The sequence below is a fragment of the Monodelphis domestica genome, chromosome 2 (assembly GCF_027887165.1).
Source record: "Monodelphis domestica isolate mMonDom1 chromosome 2, mMonDom1.pri, whole genome shotgun sequence".
Lineage (NCBI taxonomy): Eukaryota > Metazoa > Chordata > Mammalia > Didelphimorphia > Didelphidae > Monodelphis > Monodelphis domestica.
Genome location: NC_077228.1, coordinates 362,276,949 through 362,301,023, shown reverse-complemented (window position 1 = coordinate 362,301,023; position 24,075 = coordinate 362,276,949). Strand labels below are relative to the sequence as shown.

At 32.3% G+C, this 24,075-nt stretch overlaps 1 protein-coding gene across 1 annotated transcript in view; it reads left to right on the top strand.

The window, feature by feature from the left end:
• The window catches only part of ASCC3 (activating signal cointegrator 1 complex subunit 3), a 411,239-nt gene that overhangs the window by 320,771 nt on the left and 66,393 nt on the right, over window positions 1-24,075 (top strand). The window contains exons 35-36 of the mRNA XM_056818622.1: window positions 12,254-12,365; window positions 13,795-13,929. Coding sequence (XP_056674600.1) covers window positions 12,254-12,365; window positions 13,795-13,929 — 247 coding nt within the window. The remainder of the gene's footprint in view (window positions 1-12,253; window positions 12,366-13,794; window positions 13,930-24,075) is intronic.

Below are 24,075 nucleotides of genomic sequence, written 5' to 3'. Positions count from 1 at the left end.
CTATCAGATAGATAATCAGATAGATAAATTGAATCAAGAAATAAATAAGAAAAAAGTAAGGGAAGTGAATGAAATGTTAGACAAATTAGAGCTAATAGTTACCTGGAGAAAAATAAATAGGTATAAAAAGGAATATACCTTGTTTTCAGCAGCAAATGGCAAATACACATATACAAAGATTGACCATGTACTAAGGCATAAAAACATTGCAAACAAATGTAGGAAGTAGAAGTAATAAATGCAATATTTTCAGACTATAGTGCAATAAAAATCATAATCAATAAGATCTTGTGGAAAGGCAGATTTGAAATTAATTGGAAACTAAATAATTTCTTCAAACCTGGTGGGTCAAAGAAAAGAATCAATTATTGATTTCATTGAAGAAAATGACAATGAGGGAAAAACTTATCAAAATCTATGGGATGCAGCCAAAGCAATACTCAGGGATAAATTTATATCCCTGAGTGAATATATCAACAAATCAGAGAGGGAAGAAGTCAGTGAATTGGGCATGCAATTTAAAAAAACTAGAAAGAGAAATTAAAAATCCCCAGATAAAAACTAAATTGGAAATCATAAAAATCAAAGGGGAAATTAATAAAATTGAAAGTAAAAGAACTATTGAACTAATAAATAAGACTAGGTGCTGGTTAATCTAATAAAAAAAAAAGGAAAGAAGAGAATCAAATTAACAGTATCAATGATGAAAAGGGTGACCTCAGTTCTAATGAAGAATAAATTCAGGTAATTATTAAGAACTATTTTGCCCAATTATGTGGCAACAAATATGACAATCTAGGTGAAATGGGTGAATACTTACAAAAATATAAATTGCCTAGATTAACAAAAGAGGAAATAGAATAAACAATCCTGTCTCAGAAAAAAAAAAATGAACAAGCCATCAAGGAACTCCCTAAGAAAAAAATTCCCCAGGGCCAGATAGATTCACAAGTGAATGCTAGCAGACATTTAAAGAACAAATAATCCTGATACTATCCAAACTATTTGACAAAATAAGCAAAGAAGGAGTTTTACCAAATTCCTTTTATGGCACTAATATGGTACTGATTCCAAAGCCAGGTAGATGAAAAAGAAAAAAAAAACTACAGATCAATCTCCTTAGTGAACATAGATGGAAAAATTTTAAATAGAACACTAACAAGGACTCTAGCAAGTGATAACAAGGATTATTCACTATGATGGGGATGTTTACTTGAAATGATCACTCTATTGCAAATATTGATAATATGGAAATAGGTTTTGATAAATGATATATGTAAATTAAAAAAACAAGACATTCAGCATAAAGTCATCAAAGGGAAAAGCTGTGATTGAACGTGTTATGAAATTTACCAACATCCTGAAATCCAAACTGGATGGGAAGAACATATTTAAAACAATGGACACTTATGCAATACTGATCTTAATATCCACTTCAGGAAATGCAAAATGAACCATAACAAATTTTAAAATTAAAAGAAAAAAAGCCCATACAATGTTAGTGAAACTTTACTCTGTAGTAGCTATAGAATGATGAACACGTCTTTGTTAAAAAATAGGAAGATTAATAGACATTCTTCCTTTATATGACAAATAGGTCAGAAAACTACATAAATACTTAAGAACAAACAATAGTCAAGACTGATAATAAGAAAGTACCATTGAATTTCTTAAATATATCCAGCAATGATTTATCCCTAGATATAGAGCCTTTGAAATTGCTAAGATCCATGGTTGGAATCAAAAACCCTCTAATGGTAATATCTGGACAAATTCAGTTAACAATATTTTGACAAAGAAGCATCAAAAAAGTGATTGAATCATACAAATATGTTTCTGGAAATGAAAGGTTTTTTAGTGACAATCCAAGACCAGATGTTTGTGACCAGATATTGCAAAAGGACCCTGAACCAAGAGTTCAATGTAGAATATGTAAGAAATGGTTAAAACGGTGCAGACACAAATCAGTGGTTAGAAATTAAATATTGAATGCTATCTATCTTTCATGTACTGGTGACAAATTCCTCAGCTATAAATATTGACCTGAAAATATCCCAGAGATTTCAGCTTTCAAAACAACTGGAACTAACTTATCATCACAAATTTAACTATTGTTTACAACTGTTCAGAGAAAACATTGATCCACAAAAATTTTTAAACTGTGTTTTTAATAGATATCATCATGCCAAATACCTAGCAAAGATCAACATTATATGGAAACAATTCTAGGTGCATATCATTCCTGTTGTACTGTATGTTACTAGGTTTGTACCGAGGATGCTTAACAGTGAGCCCAAGAGAACTAGTTTACATAATAATACTTATATTTAGCAATATGGATCTTTGCAGTTGTCCATAAATATTAAATACAAAAGAATAATATAATCACCCCTAAATCATTAAAATAGACAAAATGAAAGAAAAATAACATTTATATACTGTCTTATGTTTTCAAGACAACAATTTTGTTAGGAAGGAAGACACTGTGTTGTGGTATAAAGAGCACCGAGTCTGTAATTAGGGAAGTCCATGTTCAAACCCCAACTTTAACACCAACTTTGTGACTTTGGACAAGTGACTTAAACCTATCTAGGTTTCAGTTTCTCCATCTATAAAATGAGGAGCCTGGAAAAGAAGGCCATTGATAATTCCTTCCTGCTCTGATCCTATAAAGAAAAAATTCTTAACCTGAGATCTGTGACTTTTCTTTAATATTTTGATAATTGTATTTCAGTGTTATTGATTTCTTTTGTAATCTCATGTATTATATATTAACTATCTAAAAATATTATTTTAAGAGATCCGTAGATTTCACCAGAGTGGCAAAGGAGTCTCTCTCTCTCTCTCTCTCTCTCTCTCTCTCTCTCTTTCTCTCTCTCTCTCTCTCACACACACACACACACACACACACACACACACACACACATACACACACAGTTAAAAAACTCCTCCTTCTAATCATCCTACGTAAGAAACCAACCCTGAAAGGTTATCACTTGTTCATGATTCCAGAGCTAGTTAGGATACAATCAAGACTGGAATCTTGTGCATCTGACTCCAATCAATTAATTAGTAAACCTTTATTAAATCCTGCTACTCTCAAGGCCTGTGCTAAGTGTTGAGAACAGGGGCAGAAAAAAAGTGAAGCAAAAGACAACTTCTACCCTAAAGGACCTTACAATCAAATAGAATAGACAACATGCAAATTGAGATATCTATGAAGCAAGCCATGAATAGGAAATAATTAATAGTGGGAAGGTACTAAAGAGGAGTTGGTGAACTATTTCTTGTAAAAGGTGCGATTTTACATCATGGATGTGACTTATGCCAAATTTCAAGATTGTGCATTGGGATGACAACTTTGGCAGCTATATAAAGGACAATTTTAGAAAGAGAAATGCTTTAAAAAAGGGGGAAGAATACCTATTGGAAGACTGTTTCAGAAGACTCGGTGAGAAATAACAAAAATGTGATGCGGCGTGATAACTGTGAGTAGGGGGGGAAAGAAGTGCACTAACACAAGGTAATTTCAAGAAAATAGAGGTTTGATCTTGGAAGTTCTTTGAATATGATAGAAAAGTAAGATATTATTCAAAAGAGCACCAGAAAAAAAAAACAACAACCTGTAGAACATATGCATGTGTGGTCAGAAAGTCTCGTGCTGTAGAAAGATCAAGAATGGGGATAGAGAAAAGGTCGTTATATTTGGCAGTTAAGAGATCATTGGTAACTTTGGAGGTTTTTGTTTTTGTTTTAACTTCACCTTTTGCAAGCAGATATTTACTTCAAAAATATCACAGGAACAATTGTATAAGCATACCCAAAATACTTATGGGGCATAATCTCCCATATCCCAACATAGTTTCTTGGAGAGTAGACTCAAAACAGCTCAATTCCTACAAAGCATTGGTCCACCAAGTTCACTTCCAGAGGTGCCATCATTGTCAGAGTGTTTCTTCTGCCATTGGACTGAGGCCCTGAAGCTTACTTCCAATGGTTTCTTGGTTCCTAAGGGCACTGACACCATACTACCTTGCCTAGAAATCGACTCCCACATTCCTGTAGCTTTCTATCCTATGGTCAGGAACTCCACTCCCTGCACTCAAAAAGAACAAGCAAAAAAGATTGAGGACCTAGATCAATGATGGCGAAACTATGGCACGGGTGCCAAAGATGGCATACAGAGTGCTTTCTAAGGACAGGTGTTTCTCCTCCCTACCCCCCACTCCCTGTTCATTACTAGAAAGGCAGGGGGATTGGGGGGGGAGGGGAATCTGCTCCCCTACCCCTCTCCACTGTGCCTGATGACATTTTCTCATATCTCCCACCCCTCTGCCCAGGGTGTTAGCAAGGTTATCAGTATTGATATTTAAGTACCCAAATTCATATTCAAATTCATATTCTACATAGCCCAAAAGTGATTTCCCTAAAGCACAGTTCTGACTGCCTGACCCCCACTCCATAATTATTTTTTTTTATGTATCCAGTATAAACCTATATACAGATATGTTTTCTCCTCCTTTAGAATGTCAAATTCTTCCTTCCTTCCTTCCTTCCTTCCTTCCTTCCTTCCTTCCTTCCTTCCTTCCTTCCTTCCTTCCTTCCTTCCTTCCTTCCTTCCTTCCTTCCTTCCTTCCTTCCTTCCTTCCTTCCTTCCTTCTTTCTTTCTTTCTTTCTTTCTTTCTTTTCTTTCTTTCTTTCTTTCTTTCTTTCTTTCTTTCTTTCTTTCTTTCTTTCTTTCTTTCTTTCTTTCTTTCTTTCTTTCTTTCTTTCTTTCTTTCTTTCTTTCTTATTAAATATAGTAGATACTTAATAAATGTTACATTACTGATTGATGGATTCTGTTGTTACTCATATAATGTCAAGAGAAATGGAGAGAAGGCCCATAGCAACTCAGTGGTGCCCCTTTCCTATCTACCCCTCTCCTTGAGAATTTTTAAGACTGAAAGTGCACACAAGTCTTTGAAAAAGAAGAAAATTAGTGGATTGAAATTGTATTCTCTTGGAGATAGTATCCACATCGGTGTCATCACAGATTCACCAAAGTACTAGAAATACAAAATTTCCTTCTAGTCAATCAAATAGCACTTGTGTTTAGCACAATGCTACTGTGTAAAAAGTAATCCTCCTTCTTTTACTTTCTTACTTTCTGCATAGATACATATCAAAATATTATGTGTAAGGCATATATATTAGTTTATTTTAAAGGAAAATAGCATTCTGAAATGTTTTTCAGTATTATAATAATGCATAGATAAAATGATGAAAATATTTTCTATTGTCTTAATTCGTGTTGCTAAAGTCAAATTTCAGGTAACCAGTTTTTTTATTGGTCACTTTGTAAATTAGCTAGACTTTTTTTCTCTCTTGCTATCTACCTTTTTTGGTTTTTTTTTTCCTGTTCTCAGAAGCAACTTTCTCCAAGGATCTACAGGGAAAGGATATAATTACAGTAACAAACTTGCTAATTTCTAATAAATCCATTAAACTATTTGTTGGAGATTAAATTATTTGGCTAGAGGGACAGCTAGGTGACTCTGTGGATAGAGAATCAGGCCTGAAGAGGGGAGGCTATAGGTTCAAATGTGGTCTCAGACACTTCCTAGCTATGTGACCCAGGGCCAGTCGTATAACCCCAATTTTCTGGTCTTTCCTGATCTTTTGCCTTACAGGAAATCCTTAGTATTGATTCTAGGACAGACAGTAAGGAATTCAAATTTTTTTTTAATTTAGCTGGAGTGAAGGTTTAAATTATTTTTATACTGATTTTTTTTTAACCACCTTGTCATCTATTAACATAGAGTTACGCTTTCACAAATGTAATTTTTCTGGAAGGTGATATAAAGACATTGAAGCATATAAAGGAAAACTACTACTAGCAATTAATTTAATCTGAGGAAATAAACATGGATTTCCTCTTTATGATTTCTTCTATTTTAATTGAACCAAGTGGCTATATTTTTTGATCTTTCAATTAAAGTTTTCAACTTTTATTTTAAAACTTCATTAAAGTTTCCACTTTTAAAGTCAGAAAGATTCCCTTCACTCTTTTACATTTTTGTGCATATTGTATATACATAAATAAACATATATTAAATATATGGACTCACACTACAGTACTTTAGTGGATCTGTGATCTCTTGGTTACTACTCTAATGGTACAAATTCATAACCCATCCAGGACGTTTCATCCTATACCATTCTTGACCTATTCTTTCCACAAATCCTCCATAGCAGAGACTACACAATGTGTTTGATTTCTTAAAATTTTATGGATTATACAGGAACATATGGTCTCTCTTTCCTTTATTCCCTCTTCTTACTGCATGTCTATCTCACCTCCTTTCCCAGTTACACATCTCTCTGAAAACATCATTCGTTTTCTGTATAATTTTTGACTAGCAATATGTTACAGTCCATGCATGTTCAACATGCTCTTTATGTGGCAATTTGGATGACCTTTGACATACATTAATATGGGAGAGTGTGCAGGAAGAAGGAGAATTGAGTCTCCCCATCTTGGCCAGGCTACAAATTGCCTTAGGTTCTTACAGGCCCAGTCCCATCCTTAGCCACTACAGATGCTTTAACCTGCTCCCTTTTCCTTCTGAGACAATGTGCCCCTTCTTTCGCAGCAGGATATCCCCTCCCGGGCCTCACCCCTGAGGGCTTAAAATATTAGGCTCTAACAGTGCAAATACCAAATAAACATTAGATGATTGATTGGTTGTTGTTTTTCCATACTTGGGGAGTACCAAAATGACATCACTGTGTTGGGGTCACTATACAGTGTGTCCAGCTTTGACTGATCAGATCCAGTACAAGCTCAGAAGGCTTTACCATAGGAGAGGCACAGATTGTCCTACTCTAGTTCAAAACTTCCAATTCCCAAATAAAGAGTTCTGCCAGTCTCATATTTGCTAGTAGCAGGGAATATAATAGTGTTTGTACCCAATAATTTAAATTTTTCAAATCTCAATAGTCCCTAACTTCCCTCCTTTTATGGAAGAACAAAATACAAGGATTATACATTGATACTGAAATTTAAAGCAAGTTCCAAGCTGATACACAGCACAAATTAGTTATATATGGGAACAATATTTTTATTTTCAGTTGTCTTTGGCATATAATACAAAATAATTATTGTTATAATTAAATACCACTCTGAGATAACCCCTCTGCAAAATTGCTTCTATTTTGTTTACTTTCCAAATTCTTATAAATGCAACTTATTATATTTTATGCTTCATATGGAAATGTGATAGTTATCATTTTGCTATTATTTGCATATATGCAAATAGTAAATGTGACGTGTATAAAGATAATATGATAATATATTTTATATTTAAATAAAGCTACATATATGAGCTACTGTTTTCAGAAAATATAATGCCCTCCAAATTGAGTTCTGGATTCAATTTTACTTTCTTTATTCTCCTGAGAAAGCCTTTTAAATAATAGTAGGATAAAAATGTTACGGTAGTTTCAGCTGTCCTTGCAACCTACTTTCATTATTTGTGTCATTATTACTGCCGCATAATCCGAACATAAAAAAACATGGTGTTGTAACAAATGACTTCCCAGTCCTGACAGTTATAGCAGCAGCATTTCAAGACAAGACATCTCTGGCCAGGTTTACATAAAACTAAACAGGAAACAATTGCCACTATCTGCATTAAATCCAAACTATTTGGAAAAACTTTATGTTTTCTGTTGCTGCAAAACCTCTTTATTTTTTTAACTTGTAAAATTCCATCATTTCACACATTAGAAAAATGATTTTAGATTTTTTATTTCTCTTCTGATAACAAATTTTAAGGATAATAAAAAAGTTAGTTTCAGTTTTTGATTGTTTAAATTTTATATACTTTGTGAATTTTTATGATAGTTAGGGGGTTTGTTATTACTTTTTCCCAAAGGACTACTAATGGAAGTTAGCTTGTCTAGTCCATGTGCTAGATGCTGTCAGTATAAAACTGCCTTTGACTTTCACACCTCTCAGGGGACGAGTAATTGTTGTGTTCAAACAGCCTGTAATTGTGATCCCGCTGGCTTTCTTAGGACGCTTCTGGCTATTAGAATCATTAAACAACTCAGCACCTGTTAACAGCATTGTAAATATTCAACCCTGCTTGTGTGCAGGTTGAGTCCAATATAGAGAAGGCTTACAGAGCCCAGCCTCATAAATTAGAGCTTCTGACAAGTCAATTATTGTGAAACTGGGTTTCACTGTGAAATAAATGAAATAGCATGCTAATAAAAAGGTTGTCTGTCTGTTTATGGCAAAGGGAAAATAATGATTAGATGATTTCAATGCAGTGAGCATGAAACTGCATTGTGTTTTTTCTTTATCTGTAATTAAACAGTTGTGTAATCGCTTAAGATAACCCATGAATTATATTTTTTTCACAGTGAAGAGTATACAATGAAAACATGCCTTTTAAACTTATATACTACTTGTTTTTTAAATGACAGTAATTTTAGTAGTTGTCATCACTGAAAACATATAACATATAATCCCTTCCAGGTGGAAAAAAAAGCATATACACATATGTGTGTACAAATGTTATAGTTCAACCAGATTCAATTCACATTGTAGGAGCTTACTATATTAATCTACTGCAAGAGAATATATGAATCCAAAAAATTGTTCTAAGTTCCCTGAAATGCAATACATTTATTTCAAAATTATTTTATGGTCTAGGAAAAAAAGGAATCTGTCTATATCTGCTTTAATTACTTTCATTTCATCAAAATATATACTGTGGGTATTCTATGAATTCTGTCTTTATAAAGTCTGATTTCTCTTGTAAGATGGGAAAATAATTTAAGTGGATTTAGAACCACAGTTCAAAAAGTAAGGAAAAACTACATTTTTTCTTTAGACTGGTTAAAATAAATTACTAAGCCCTATCTATGAGAAGCTTCATATTTTTTTAATAAAGTGACAAATTTTAAATAATTATATTTCTTAATTAACATATCATTTATTATTACTTAAAAGTTGGGTATTCTGTAAATGTTATCATACATTTCTAAATTATGATTTAATCATGAGCATTAAAATAAAAATATTTGAATTATGAGCATTCTTGACCAACAAAATTTAGTAAGACAAAATGTGGATATAAATTAGATAATTCTACTTGTTTCATCATCACATATAGTTCACATATATTTCTGCATACACATAATATATATATTTAAACACACATATATATATATGTATAATTATATGTTGCTTGGAGAAAATGTGTTGAGTTTTTCAGCAAGTTGCTATTTCAGTGCAGTCTCTGATAATGTGTTAACCCTTCTGAGACGTAAGTTTTAAGTTAATTATCCCCCCCTTGGCAACAGATTATTTTAAATATTTAATAAGTATATGCTATGACATATTTTACATATTTTATAGATAATACTTAAAACCATGAAATCATTCTTTTCATTTTTCCAATAGATTTGACATAAACATGCTTTAGCACATCAAGTGAAAAGCAAAATCTGAAAGGCAAAACTTTTTTCAATGCAATAATTCAGTTACTGATGGACGATTTTCACCACCTACTGGAGACAGTGGTGATTTTAGAAAAAAAAATTTTTCCATTGAAGGAAGGATGACCAGGACATTTCAGTTCATGTTTTTATAGGTTAGACATGTATTAATATCATCAATATCAGTACCAATTTATTAAATGCCCAATATGTTGCAAGACCTCATACTATTTACTATTTTTAATTACTTCAAATTTAAAAAAAATTTTTTTCTTAAATATTTTAATTGGCATGGGTGTTTTCCTAAACAGTCCCCCACATACTGCTAACTTGTTTATCATACAGCAGAGTAATTTCTTTACCATACAACTTTTACTAGACAGAGTATCAAAATACTACATTTTCATGAATTTTAGTACATTCTCACTAGTGTTTTCAATTTAGAAGTAACTTCTTAAATGTATGTTAGTATAGACAGTTGATAAATACAATGTTAGAAAGCTTATAGGAACAGCAAATCCAAAGAATGTGGTGAATTGTCATTTGCAAAAGTTGGCTGATGAATTTCATTTTGCCTAAAAAAAAAGAAATAGAAAAATGTTTTTAATGATTTTCAGTGGCTTCGGATGCTCTGTTCTTCAAGGGGCTTTACATCTCCAGCATTTTTATTTTTAGTTCCAAAGTAGAACAGCATTATTCTCACTAAAGATTTCTTTATGTTGTTGCCCAGGACTAGAGCTAAGTTTTTTTAATGCTTATTAGTCTTTAACCCTTTAATACCTGACTATATAGCAAAATCTGTTTGGTTTAAGTTATCCATGGAACTGATATGATATTTAATTGGTCATCATCACATGATAACAGCTTGTTTCACATTAAGACTAAAGATTTTCCAAGGAAGACATTAAGTTTTCAAGTGGTTCTAAAAGTTTAAGTGGGAAAAAAATAAAACTGTACTTAAATGTTATCAAAATTAGAGCTAAAATATAACCATTTGTATTACTTTGCCATTGCTTTTTTTAGGGAGAGGGTTCAATACTTAACATCTTATTGTATTTTAGTCTGCATAGATAAATATTCAAATTAGAGCATATTTTCCCTTTTTCCATAAACATTATAACAGCCATCTCAGTTATTTCTTCCCTCTGCCTTTCATAGTAATGTATATCTATCAGGATAGTAATCATGACAAATGTACATATTTACAGTTAAAGGAAAGGGATTTTTATCTGGCTTATTAACCAATGGGAAAATCTCATATTTTGAGATATTTTCCTGATGTCCATCTTTCTAATTTAAGTTTCTCTTTCTATTATCTGAGTCCAAGTAGGTTTATTTTTTATGTTTGCTTACAGAATACTGGTGAGCCTGTTTTCATCGCTTTGAGGGAAAAAAAGAAGTGATCAAGCTGACAGTAGTACCTCTAGAGGTCTACTGTCTTTATTTGAGAGTACAGTCACCTTTTGTTTGTTTTTTTTGAACCAACTAGGGATAAGACTTCTTTATTCCAAAATAGATTTAAAGTCTTCTGCCTATATTCCTGCTTTGAGAACAACTAAATCCCACTACTCTGATCCCAAATCTCTTTTCCATTCACTTTTTTCTTGGAGGAGGACAGGAGTGGGGAATGTAGAAACAAATTTCCTACTTTGCATAGTGTTAAGGTTTCATTGAGTAACAATTAGAATATCGCTATAACAGTACAGAGATAGCCACTCTGCCTTTTGGACCTTTGCCAGCACACAAATTCCTTCCAATCAGAGGGATTTACAGGAGGTGGTGATGTTCTCTAGAGGATAAAGAAAAGTGAAAAAAGGTCAAATACATGCCCTTATGAATTTTTTTCACATGCATAACATACAGCAAGCCCAATGAGCTTTGTATGTACCCTACAGAATTGGGTTGGATATATTTTTTAAGCCTTCTAGACCCCAGGATGACATTTATTTGTTTAATACCATTGGAATAGTAATTTACCAAATGGCTTCATTGGGCCCTAAGTGGTTTATCTGCTTCCAAAAGTGAGCAGTTTATTGTCAGTGATTAATTCACCTCTGAAAAGTTCACTCTTGTCAGTAAAATAATTTTGTTATGTAATAATAGCTCACTCTGGTCAGATTTTAAAAATAAATTATTACCTTTCCACTGGTATTATAATATCTTCCAACTATAAACATATGTCCCTAATTTAATAGAACTTAGATGCATTACCATTTATTAAGTGCTTACTATATATTATGTTTTCTAGGTAAGTTCCTTCAGGACAGAGATCAAGTTTACTCTAAACTTTGTATATCCACTTAATATATCACAAGGTCCTTACAGAGTAGGCTCTTAAATTATGTTTTATTTGTATTTAGAATTTTATCTAATTCCTATAGTAAAAACTTGAGTGATTGGGTTGCAGGGTCAGGGAAGACAGAAAGAGTGGGTACATGTGGATATAGTGGTGTTTCGGTTAGGAAAAACAACAAACTTACTCCTTTATACATAGATTAGTAGTCTTTAAACAAAGTCAACTATTTGGTTATCCATAGGGTGCTGCCTTTAACCAACTTGCCACCCAGATGTTTACTCATCAATAAAATGTAGGTAATTATGCTTGAGTTTGTTTACGTTTTTTGGAGATAAAGCACATTGTTTTTGACATGTGAGAAAAATACTACTACATAAAATTAGAATAATTTATTTAGTATTATTAAGATAATTTAATATAAAATATCTTAAAGCTATTAGTTGTAATTATTTTGTTCTTTTCTAGTTATTATAACCTGGATGATGTGAGCCATGAGTCCATGAATAAGTTCCTTTCAAACCTTGTGGAAAAGGCCCTCATTGAGCTGGAACATTCTTATTGTATTGAAATTGGAGAGGTATGTATCAGATTGGCTAATATGACAGAAAATAAAATAACACGTTGAGGAGAATATTGGAAAATTAGTACACAAATTTGCTATTAGAAGAGTTGAGATCTAATCTAACCATTCTGAAGAGCAATTTGGAGCTATGCCCAAAGGACTCTAAAACTGTACATACCCTTTGACCCAGCAATACCATGTCTAGGTCTGTATCCCAAAGAGATTTAAAAAGGGTGTGTGTGGGGGGGGGGGGGTCATCCATAAGTGCAAAAATATTTATAGCAGTGCTCTTTGTGGTGGCAAAGAATTGGAAATTGAAGGCATGCCCATCAGTTGAGGAAATGTCTAGACAAGTTATATTGTATGATTGTGATGGAATACCATTGTGCTATAAGAAATGATGAACAAGATAGTTTCAGAAAAAGCTGGAAAGAAATAAATGGCTACAAAGTGAAGTGGGAAGAACCATTGCACACAGTAACATCATTATTGTGATCAACTGTGAACAGCTTAGTTATTCTTGACAATTCCTTTGGACTTATGATAAAAAATGCTGTTCATCTCTAGAGAAAGAACCAATGGGGTCCAAATACAGATTGACGTGTACTTTTTTAAACTTTATTTTTCTTGGAGTTTTTAATTTTTTTGTCTGGGTTTTCTTTCACAACATGTCTAATATGGATAAATGTTTTGCATAATTGTATGTGTATAACCTATACCTGATTGCTTGCCTTCTCCGTGAATGGGGAAGGTAGGAAGGAAAAGAGAGAATGCGGAATTCAAAAAAAAATTTTTTTAATGTTAAAAATTTTTACATGTCATTGGGGAAAAAAAGAAAATATTTGATTTTTTTTAATAAAAGAAATTCTAGAAACCTGGCTCAAATGAACATCAATTTAAATTCTCTAAAGGACCTTTTCCCTTTGAAGAAAGGGCCTGGGTATTCCCTTCCTAAAATCCAAACATGTTTAAGGAACAATGGACATGATCCAAAGTGAACTTTTGCCTCTAAGTTTAAGCTAAGACTTATCACCATAATAGTCTGCCAAGATCACTGTGGATTAGGTATTATCATGTTTTAGATACTTTAAAAGTTTTTGTACCTATAAATATATGTCACTTTCTGGATTTTTATTTTAAATGTATTCCATATCTTTTGCAGTTTTACTTTATGTCTATAGTACTTCAGCTATATTATGGTGGAGTTGACTTCGGCGAGCTGGCCTAGGAACCTAATCACAATTTATAGCAGTTTCCATTGGCAAGGAAGGGAAATGTTATTTTTATTTACATATTTATATGTACATATATATTTTTTAGTTTAAACATTTGACTTATAACCTTTTGGAACACATCTGTTTTTTTTAAACTGCTTTTGTTTTCTTTATGCTATACTTTAAAATTTGCTTTTTATGCATGAACTATTTTCTTTCTCTTAAAACAGGATAATCGGAGCATTGAACCACTTACATTTGGCCGAATTGCATCCTATTATTATTTGAAGCACCCAACTGTCAGAATGTTCAGGGATCATTTGAAACCTGAATGCAGTGTGGAGGATTTGCTTTCAGTTCTGACAGTGAGTTTCATATTTCCTTCATGATTTTATTATTGTATGTTGAATATAAACTGTGAATTTTAAATGTAGTGATTCTTAGTTATATTTAACTTTGACTCAATGCCTTCTACATAAGAAACATTTGATAAATATCAAATTGAATTTTTAATAATTAAATCACTTACTATATTCAAATCCCAAGTTCTTAACTCTTAAAATTGACCATAACTAGTTGAATTACTCATTAATTATCACCTACAGCATATTTTTACCTTTTCTTAATCTGATAATGTGGCACAGTAGAAAGAAGCCTACCTTGGGATTTAGAAGAACAAGGTTTTTAGCGTTGAGTCTGCCACTACTACTAGCAATCTTTATCTGGGCAATGAAATAGCAATTTCCAACACCAAAATCTTTTGATTCTAAGATATTTTATAGTATCACTTGTGCATATTACTTTATATTATTACTGCCAACTCATCCTGGGCTAATTTTATCATGGAGATTCATTAGTTTGTTTGTTTTTTACCTAGTGCCAAATAATTTTGCAGAAATGCCAAATAAAATAAAATACAAAATAAAATAAAAACCAAAATAAAATTTTTAAGTACAAATGAAATTTTTCTTGATATTTTTAGATCACTATAAACAACTTTCTTTTTCCCTGCCTTTATTCATGTTTAAAAAATCAGGATTGAAGCAATTTTTTAAAATAGGAGAATATTTCTATGTTCTGTCTTTTCATTGGTTGTATCATCTTCAGTGCACTATTATTTATTGTCTTTCCTAGGCCTCTGTCTCTCTGTATATGCTCTTGAGAGCCTATTCAAGTCTTACAGTTTCTTCAGTGCTCCTTTTGCCAATCTGATAAACTTTTGGTCCTTTTGTATAGATAGTGATTATTTGATGTGTTAATTGATGGATACCACGTTGATCTACTCTCAGTTTGCTACATGAATGAGACTTGTATTATGTATAATCACTAATATTAGATTAAAAAAAGGCATTGTACCCATTCTGGAGGTTTGTTTTACGATTATTTTAAAGAACATTTCTTTTTCTTAGTTATATTTTGCTCAGGATAATAATGAAATTAGTACATACAATCTCCTCATGTAGGGTAAGCTATCTAATGACTGTAGGAGTCAATCCAGAATTGTAATAGGTATAAAAGGAATCCAACATAGGATTTAAAATTGAAAACAAATAGCTAACAAAGCGAATGTGTAGAATCAGCATGCTGATTATTAAGTACATTACATAGAAAATTCCAAGAAATGTTGTCATCTACCAAGGGAGTCACTTATTTATGTCTTGTGCTTCAGCCATCCCTATATAAAATTATTTTTATCCATATATATACACACACATATATATTATTCCTGTAGACTCATCAAAACAGAATACATCCTGGTCCTGCTGGCATGTCATTTCATTCTTAACATTTTAGAGGTTTTGTTTAAAACCAGTTACATAAATCCAAAGATCTCTTTTTATCATAATAAACTTAGATCTTCTATGAGTATAACCCAACAAGTGCAAACCCTTTGCATATACACATACAAAATATATTTTCCATCATACACCTCTTTCAGAAACTCCTCAATCAAAGGTAACACAACCTGGAATTCCTTTTTTATCACTGAAAATAGCTAATCCCAATATATCACCTAGTGAATTTTTTCCTCCTTTTGAAAGAAGTCCATTTAGTTAAAATATTATATGATTCACTAAACTTTTACCTCAGTATTTCAAAGGAATAAATCAATGAATCAGGAGCTTGCTGTGTGCCAATCAAGCATTGTTCTGAGCACTGGAGAAAGAGTGATAATAGTCCCTTCTAGGGAGGAGTTAGGAGGATGGTGAGTAGAACCATAAGGAAATAGATTGGGATACCCCTTTCAGTAGTAATGGCATCATTTGTATGATGATGAACCCAGAACTTTAGATTTGTGAAAGGCTCATAGAGGGGGAAGAAGGGAATAGAATAACTGGAGAATCCAACTTTGTATCGCAGCCTACACATGAATCACCTCAGCTCAGCACCTCAGGTACTTGAGGGTGGGAGTTCCAGAGCTGAAAGGTCTATATCATCCAGGACATAATTGATTGTCCAAGCTTTAAGGTGGCTGGTGAGAAGATGGTGAAACAGTAGACAACTCTTGTCAGTTCATCAATATAGGTGTTTCCTCCAAAGATAAGAGATTATATAACTCAGCCGTGCCTTCTCATTTTATGACTCTTGTCCTTGTGTTTCCACAATCCTCTAAAAGGTATAAGTATCATACTAAAAGCCTTTCTCTACATGTCTTCATATTACTTGAGTACTAGTGGATCACATTCCATTTCTTAATGCATACTATGTGATCAACCTACCTCATTTTCCATTAGTAAGTTTCTTTTGTAGTGGTTCTTTTGTATATGTTCATCATTAACAGTATACTACCAGCTATTTACAGCTACCGCATATTTCTCTGTGCCCCTTTGAGCAACTTGCAGTTTTGATTGATTCATCAAAGATAGTGATGGTAACATTATTGAAAAAATATTTTTACTTCAGAGATTTTGGGAATCATTTGTATGTTGTCTGCCCCTTCATATTGTAATAGAAGGAAGGGATTGCCTTTTTATTAATTGTGTCACCAATACTTAGCACAGTGCCTGGCACTTAATAAATGTTTATTGGATTGGATTCGATTAAAAGTTCCATCATAGTTCCATTTCCCAATATAAGATAGTCTGCTCTCTTTCTTCTATTCAATTATGAGTTTTTGTTGTTGTTGTCTATCTTCAGTGGCTATTGTTAATTGATTAATATATTGACAAACTAACTGTGGATTTTCCATCTAACTGTATCTTATGGTCTGATCAAAAGATATTTTATTTTTTACCAAGTGTATAGTTAGGCTAAAATTAGAAGGCAGCTATGTAGTGCAGGGATTGGAGTGTTAGACTCAGAATCAGAAAGAGATCCTACTCCAAGCATTTACTAGCAGTGTGACCCTGGTAAGTTACTTAATTCTTTCAGTCTTAGTCTCCTCATCAATAAAATAAGGATGATAATAATAATAGTACCTAGCTCACCAGAGCTGTTGTGAAGATCAAAAAAGATAATATATGTAAATCACTTTTCCAACTTTAAAGCTCTACAAAAAAATGTTAGCTTAAAAAATGATTATGGATCTCATTTAGAAGGATTTCAGTATTCCAGATCTTAATGCATTCAGCACAATATCATCAGCCAGAAGGAACATTTTAAGTATTCTTCCCTTCGTCAGTAAAGAATCTCTCTTCCATTTTGATTTTATGATGGGGCAGAAAACCTTTGTCAAGTACACATTTCCCTGTATCATTCTTCACTTGATATCAATCATCAAAGCACTGTCCAGCAAAGTTAATTTTGTTGCTAAATCTATAAAGAAATCTTTCATGACTTTATAATATGTTCACTACAGAAATCTTGTTGGAGGATGCATCTTCCTTCACCAAGTCAAATCACACCCTAAACACAATGGGATCTCATCTTTGCTAAATCTTCCTGTAAGTTATTTCATTGTAAATAAATTCTACTAAAGAAAATCACTTAGTAAAACGTGCCTGTTTCTTTCTCATATTAACATCGAGTGTCTATGATAAATGTATGTTATTCTTATAAGGATAGATTTGTAGAAATAAAGGGAGGCATCCTGGCATACAAGATCAAGATCTAGTCTTGAAGCCCAGAAGACCTAGGTGCTGACTTGAATTGGTAGAAGGAGTTTCTTAACATGCAAATTCCCTTTATCAATGAATTACCCAATTTCTTATTCCTACAGATGAGATAGTTGGCTTATGGGTCAAAAGTTATTCTCTTTTTAGTCTCTTTTTTAGTAGTGATAACATCCATTATTATTTCCAAGTATCTGGTATACTTTCCTTTTCAAATTGAGTACTGATACCTAAATTTCATCCGAAATTGTATTGGTCCCAGGCTAACTTCTTGTCCTGGCTTTTTGTTTCTCTAGTGCCATTTCCCTTTCTTTTTGTGAAACATTAAAAACTTTTCAGAGTTCAGATTTGTCATCTTACTATTGCTAATGGAGAAAATAATTTATTACAGTAATAGACTCCTTCCATTCTTGGTCTGCCTGTTGTTTTCTTTCAAATTTCTTCCTCTTAAGATGATTTAGCTTAAATTTTCAATGAACTTGAACTTTTTATAAATTCATTTTTCCCCATCACCACTTCTCATTATTTTATGAGGTGGTATTATTGCTCATTATCTTAAAGTCTCTTCCTTAACTTTTAATTAATATTTGTTCTACTATTGTGCTGCCCTTAGCTGTCATGTTTCTGTTTGTCAAAGAGATCACAATTTTGCTGACTGGTTGATTTTCTAGGTTCCTTTAGTCTGCTGGTTAGGACAATTGATTTTTATCAGTTAAAATCACCTTGGAAAAATAATAAATAAATATTAAGTGTCTTCAGTGTGAAAAGCATTGTGCTAGGTACTCAGGATACAAAAATAAAATAGTTCTTGCTTTCAGGGAACTTACTTTCTATGAAGAATGGCACTAATCCATACCAATGTCTATTCTTTAAATCAGATTGAAGTTGGTGAAATTACTGAGAAGGTCTTCTCATTTTTACTCATTTTGCCCTCATTTAAAAAAAATTTTGGTCATTGACCTAATAGAGTCATAACAAATAGCTCATTAAAGTAAGAAATGACTTGCATGGGTAAACAATCTTTTCTTAAGATATAGTCAGTTTCATTTTTTAATGGGATTTTAGGGTTCACCATATTCATGCTCCTGATTCTTCTTAAAGAAATCATTTATAAACTATAGGCATGAAGTTTCTGCATAATATACAAACCTTTGGTTCACTGTTTTTCTTAATCCCTGTGCATATTTTTTGGCATCCTTCCCTATATCTGTCTTTACATTGAAGATGTCAAGTATTTTGTCATGTGTTGATTTAACTTGGAGGGTCTTATTGAGTTCTTTATAGACTTTCTCTTCTTTATCAGCTCTTGCTCATAAATGGCAATTACCATTATGCTGATATTTTGCTTTACCACAAAGAGTACTGCAATGCAAGATGACCAAGTATTCTATGAAATTATTCTTTTTGCATTTTCAAACACATTGAAACTAACTTTGCCATTCTCTTCTTTGCCTCTCTAAAAGAAGTAATGAGCCACCCTTCCATTTAATGGAAATTTTTCTGATTTAATAACAAGAATGGCCATATCAAAATGTCATTTTTCTATTCTTAGTTATCCATGAGGTTCGGTAAAGATTTTGCATTCATTGTACCTAATGATGTAAATTCTAGATTATGAATTGTATAATTCTTAAAAAGCACTACATATGCAAATGGCTATTTTGGGTTTTTTTCTTTATTTTTGGGGTTTCTCCTTTCCAAAATTCACAAACTACTAGTAAAAAGCTTCTTTCTGTGTAAAGAGACTGACCTCTTTTGTCCCTAAGACTTTTAGGGAGTTTGACTTTGACTAGAAGAGCCTTTGGATGACCTACGGTACATTTCATGCACAATAAGGCAACAGAATAGAGCTTTGGAGAAGCAATTTGGAATGTTCCAAGATGGAAAACTACTTATTCTACACTATTTGCCAGGCAAGCTTGTGAATAGAATATTACTTTCTTAATTTTTTGCTTAGGACTAAAAAATCCTTTTCACTAATTAGCTGTGCTTTTTAAAAGTGGTATTTGTGATACGTAGAAGTAGTATGGTGGTAAAGCAAGTTTATAATGAAAGGAATGCAAGATTTATATTACTCTTCTGAAATCTCATAAAGTTACTAGAAGTAATTATTATCCTATTCTATTTATAGGTTCAGACTAGATGTTCAGACTAGTTCAGACTAGATGAATTTCTAAGATTCATTCTGTCACTAAAATTATATTGTTCTATGATTTGAAGATACTTTAGTATAGGACAAATCAAAGGAAGTATGTCACAGCAGATTATAATGCCAGGTTACTCATTCCATCAAATGATAGAACAGCTAAAAATAGTGATTCAAATAACTTTAGAAAGAAAGGAAGGTTTTTCTAAGTGACTGCTAAGAATTTGTTTCTCTAGGTCTTATCAATTGGTGAGAAGTCAATCATATTCACTTATGATAGAACCTTTGGGGCTTCTCCTCTCCTAGCAACAGAGTATTGGGCAAGATATACCTAGGATCTGGTCTACTTTGGCATTTGCCATGTTGCATGCACATTTTAATGATAACACATTTTTAACAAGAGGCAGTGCATAATGGGTAGAACACTGGATTTGGAGTGAGGAAGATCTCCATTCAAATCTTGCCTCTGGAATTTGCTGTGTAACAACCATGCATAAATAACTGGACCACTTTGACTTTTGATTTCCTTATTTGCAAAATAGAAGTAATAACTTTAGTTCTTTCATATTGAGTTATTATGAAATTCAAATGAGATCACTGATATAAAAGTGCTTTGAAAACTTAAAAATCCAACATAAATGACAGTTGCTCTTAATGTGTGATCTCCTGTCCTGCTTTCAAAGTATTTTTTTCCTTCAAAATTTGTTAGCAAAAATTACTGTAATTATGAGCATGTAGAAATGGATACAAATATTTATTAATATTTGATACTATTATGGGAATCTATATTTCAAAACAAAAAGGAGGGAGAAAGTATGTCTTCATTATGAAAGACTTCTTTTCTAAATTGAACTATATCTTAAATTTTAGGAGTTAAATATACTCTAAACATAGACAAACATTAACTCTTACTGAGTTCTGTCGTGTGTGTGCCTTTTTTTTTTAATGGACAAATCATTTTATTTCATGTATGCAAAACTGCAAACTTTTTCCATCAATTTACTCTCAAACACTGAAAATCATGATGTTCTATTCTGTGAAGAGCCAAGCTAGCTAATAACCCAGTGAATTAACCCAGTTTACCTATGAAACCCACCCATAAAATCTTAGTATTCCAATGAATTCATTTCATTAAGCAAATTAATTCTCTCAGTAATCTGTACTTTTTAGTTTAAATCATTAAAATTTTTATAAGAAGAAACTATAATATTGAAATGGTAAAATTTAAAGCATATTTTTTTTATTAATGGTTACTAATCTTAAATCCTAGAATTCTACACATTTAAATGCAGATGTCAATTACTGACCTAATTGTTACATCAAGCCATCTTAAATACATAAAAATAAAGTTTATAACAATCTGATGCTATTTTGAAAAGATTAGGCATTTTAAAAGAGTTTTTGCCAATTTTTTTTAAACACTGTGAATTAATGAGCTTCATAATTAAGGCAGCCGTTTCACACCTCTATTGTTAACCAACGACATTACATCTGTCTTGCTCCATTGATGCCCTCCTCCTACTTATTGAAGCATTTAGCAGTTTTGGCAACAGGGAATTACATGGCATGGGGTAAGTAGCCTAATTAGATATAAGTGAAAATCCTAAGGGAAAAGGACATTTAAAAAGTAATTTGAAGAATCTCTTAATGATGTTGGCACCAAAAGCCAAAAGCCTATTTTAGAAAATCTATGTCAGCATTGCAAACATGATTATAATTTGATTTGTTCAGTGAACTTTTAAAAGTTATCTATTTTAAGACAATAATGGAAATGAAAAATCTTAGTTTGCTCATATTTGTTTGAACAAATCTTTCAAAATGTCTGCTTAGAGTATTAATAACTTTGAGAGAGTCAAAATATGCCTAAAATGTATGGTCTCTCAAATCCCAATAAATTTTTTAAAGATATGCCCTGTTGTCATAGTTGCAATGAATAAACAGAAAATTGAGATTCTATTATTTATGGCTCATAATCCTAGTCTGAAAATAGGTAAAATTCTTATTTCTTCTTAGAACTTTACATCTTGCCTAAAAGTATCAGTTTCATGTGTTTATAAAAAAATTGGAACTATTCCAAATATAAAAATAGTAACAAAGCAATAAGATTTTTATACAGCAGTAAATTTCCTAGATTTTGGCATTACTCTATGCTGCTTATTTTAAAAGCATACTTATTGCTTACTCTGTCTCCATACAGAGCACATTCAGTAATTTTGCATTTGTAATAGGAAGAATGGGGATTGAATGCATGAATTTTTCCCAGTTTTCAGGCTAAGTGCAAATCCATACTGCCATTTTTATGGGAAACAGCACAAGTACATTTCTTTAAAAAATAAGTTAGGAAAAATACGAAAGATAAAAAGATTTTTTTAAATGAATAATTGGAAAGAGAAATTCAAGGAAAAAAACAATATGAAAGGCTAGGGGAGAAGGGGGTGACACAGAATGTAAAAATGAAGGGTTCAATAGGGGAAAAATGAAGTGAAGGAAAGGTTAACTGAATACCACCAGAGCTCATGACCTTCCATTTCCAAATAAGCATCCTAACGGTCCCAAGATCCTCCACCCATCTGCTGCTTTTTGTTATCTTCTTAGTGGGAAAACCTAATGGGATATCTTCCAGGGCTTGCAAGATGAGCCATCCTGACTTATAGTCAGTATAGTTCTTTGGCATCTTCAGACAAGCACAGATGGTAAATGTCCTGAAAAAAAGTGTCTCCCTACTTCCCTGATTCTTTTTTTCTTTGAGTCACTCTTCACCTTCCCTGTTTTATTCCCTACTCTTCTTGAGACCTCTTTGGTTTGTATTTTCTGTTTATATGAAGAAATTGTTTAAAGATTCATAATCCCAAATATGCTTATTAATATGATTTAGGGGATTAATCCCTAAATATTTTAAACCATTTTTATTATTAATATTAAATTTTTTGGAGTTAATACTGTTGTATATTCAAAATATTGTGTATTCACTATATCTCACACACACACACACACACACACACATAGTATACAGACAGCTCCATATACATTATTTCATTTGATTCTTACAACAAGCTTTGTAATGCATTCTTCCCAGTAAGAATAATTAGCAAAAACACATTACTTCCCTCATTAAAATATAAGCTTCTTTGGGGCAAGGAATCATACCCTGCACTGACAAAAATGACAATAAATAGCAATAACCAACATTGGTGGGGATGTAGAATGATAAGCACACTCATACATTGTCATTGAAGCCATGAAATAGTGCCATTGTTTTGGAAGATAATTTGGAATTTTACATATAAAATTTGTAAAATGGCCATTCGCTTTGAATTAAAAATGTATTATCCATTTTTGGAAAGTTGGTTGTTATACATTTACCAGTACACCATGACTTATATGTGCATCTTCTAAGGATGCTCAACCATATGTGTCTGTCTGGTTATAAAATTGTCTATGGGATTTGTTTTCTTCTGTTCATGATGCTCAAGGCAAAGCATATCTTTTCTTCTGTCCTACCCAAAGATCATAGTTTTCAGCTCAGAGGGGAAATGTTGATCACTATATACCTTTGCAATTATTCTTGGTAACTTCAGCACTATTAATGTGCACACAAAAAATATTTATTCCTACTTAAAATTATAAGATACTATTTAGTTAAATATAAAATAAATCAAATTACTTAAATTTTGGATAACTTTCTCTTTTAAAAAACTCTTTGGTCAGTTCTTTAAAGAAAAAACTATTGTACCAAAAATTTAATTCCCCACCTTTCCTACCTACCATTGATCAGGTTTGTGAATTTAGCTTTTTTTGTTTAAATCAATTAGGTCATATTTGTATAAATTAAATATGTGTTGAATATCTAGCATTCTGCTAGATGCTGCTGTGCTGGGGTGGAGAGGGGACCAAAGGAGTATAAAATGTGGTCCCAGACCAATATACTAGGAGTTCGCAGTTTATTTGGGGAGATACACCTTGGACAAATCTTATAAGGTATGCGGCACAATTAATATGTAAAGTGATATATATATTAAATTATTAATCATTTACTGTAGCTCAATACAAAAGGAGTTACAGCTTTGTTAAAGTGAGATTGTCTCTTCTTTACTAACTTTTTTTGAGGAAGGGAAACCTTGAGAAAGTGCTATTAACTGACAACCCCAATATATAGTTCAAGTTATCATTTAGGTAAATAGTGAATAGTAATAGCTAGTAACTGTTTATGTATTTCTTCCCAGGTAGTAACTCCTGCAGATTTCAATTAAATTTCTAGAAAAAAAAATTCAAAAGATATCTAGAGAGTTAATATATATATATATATATATATA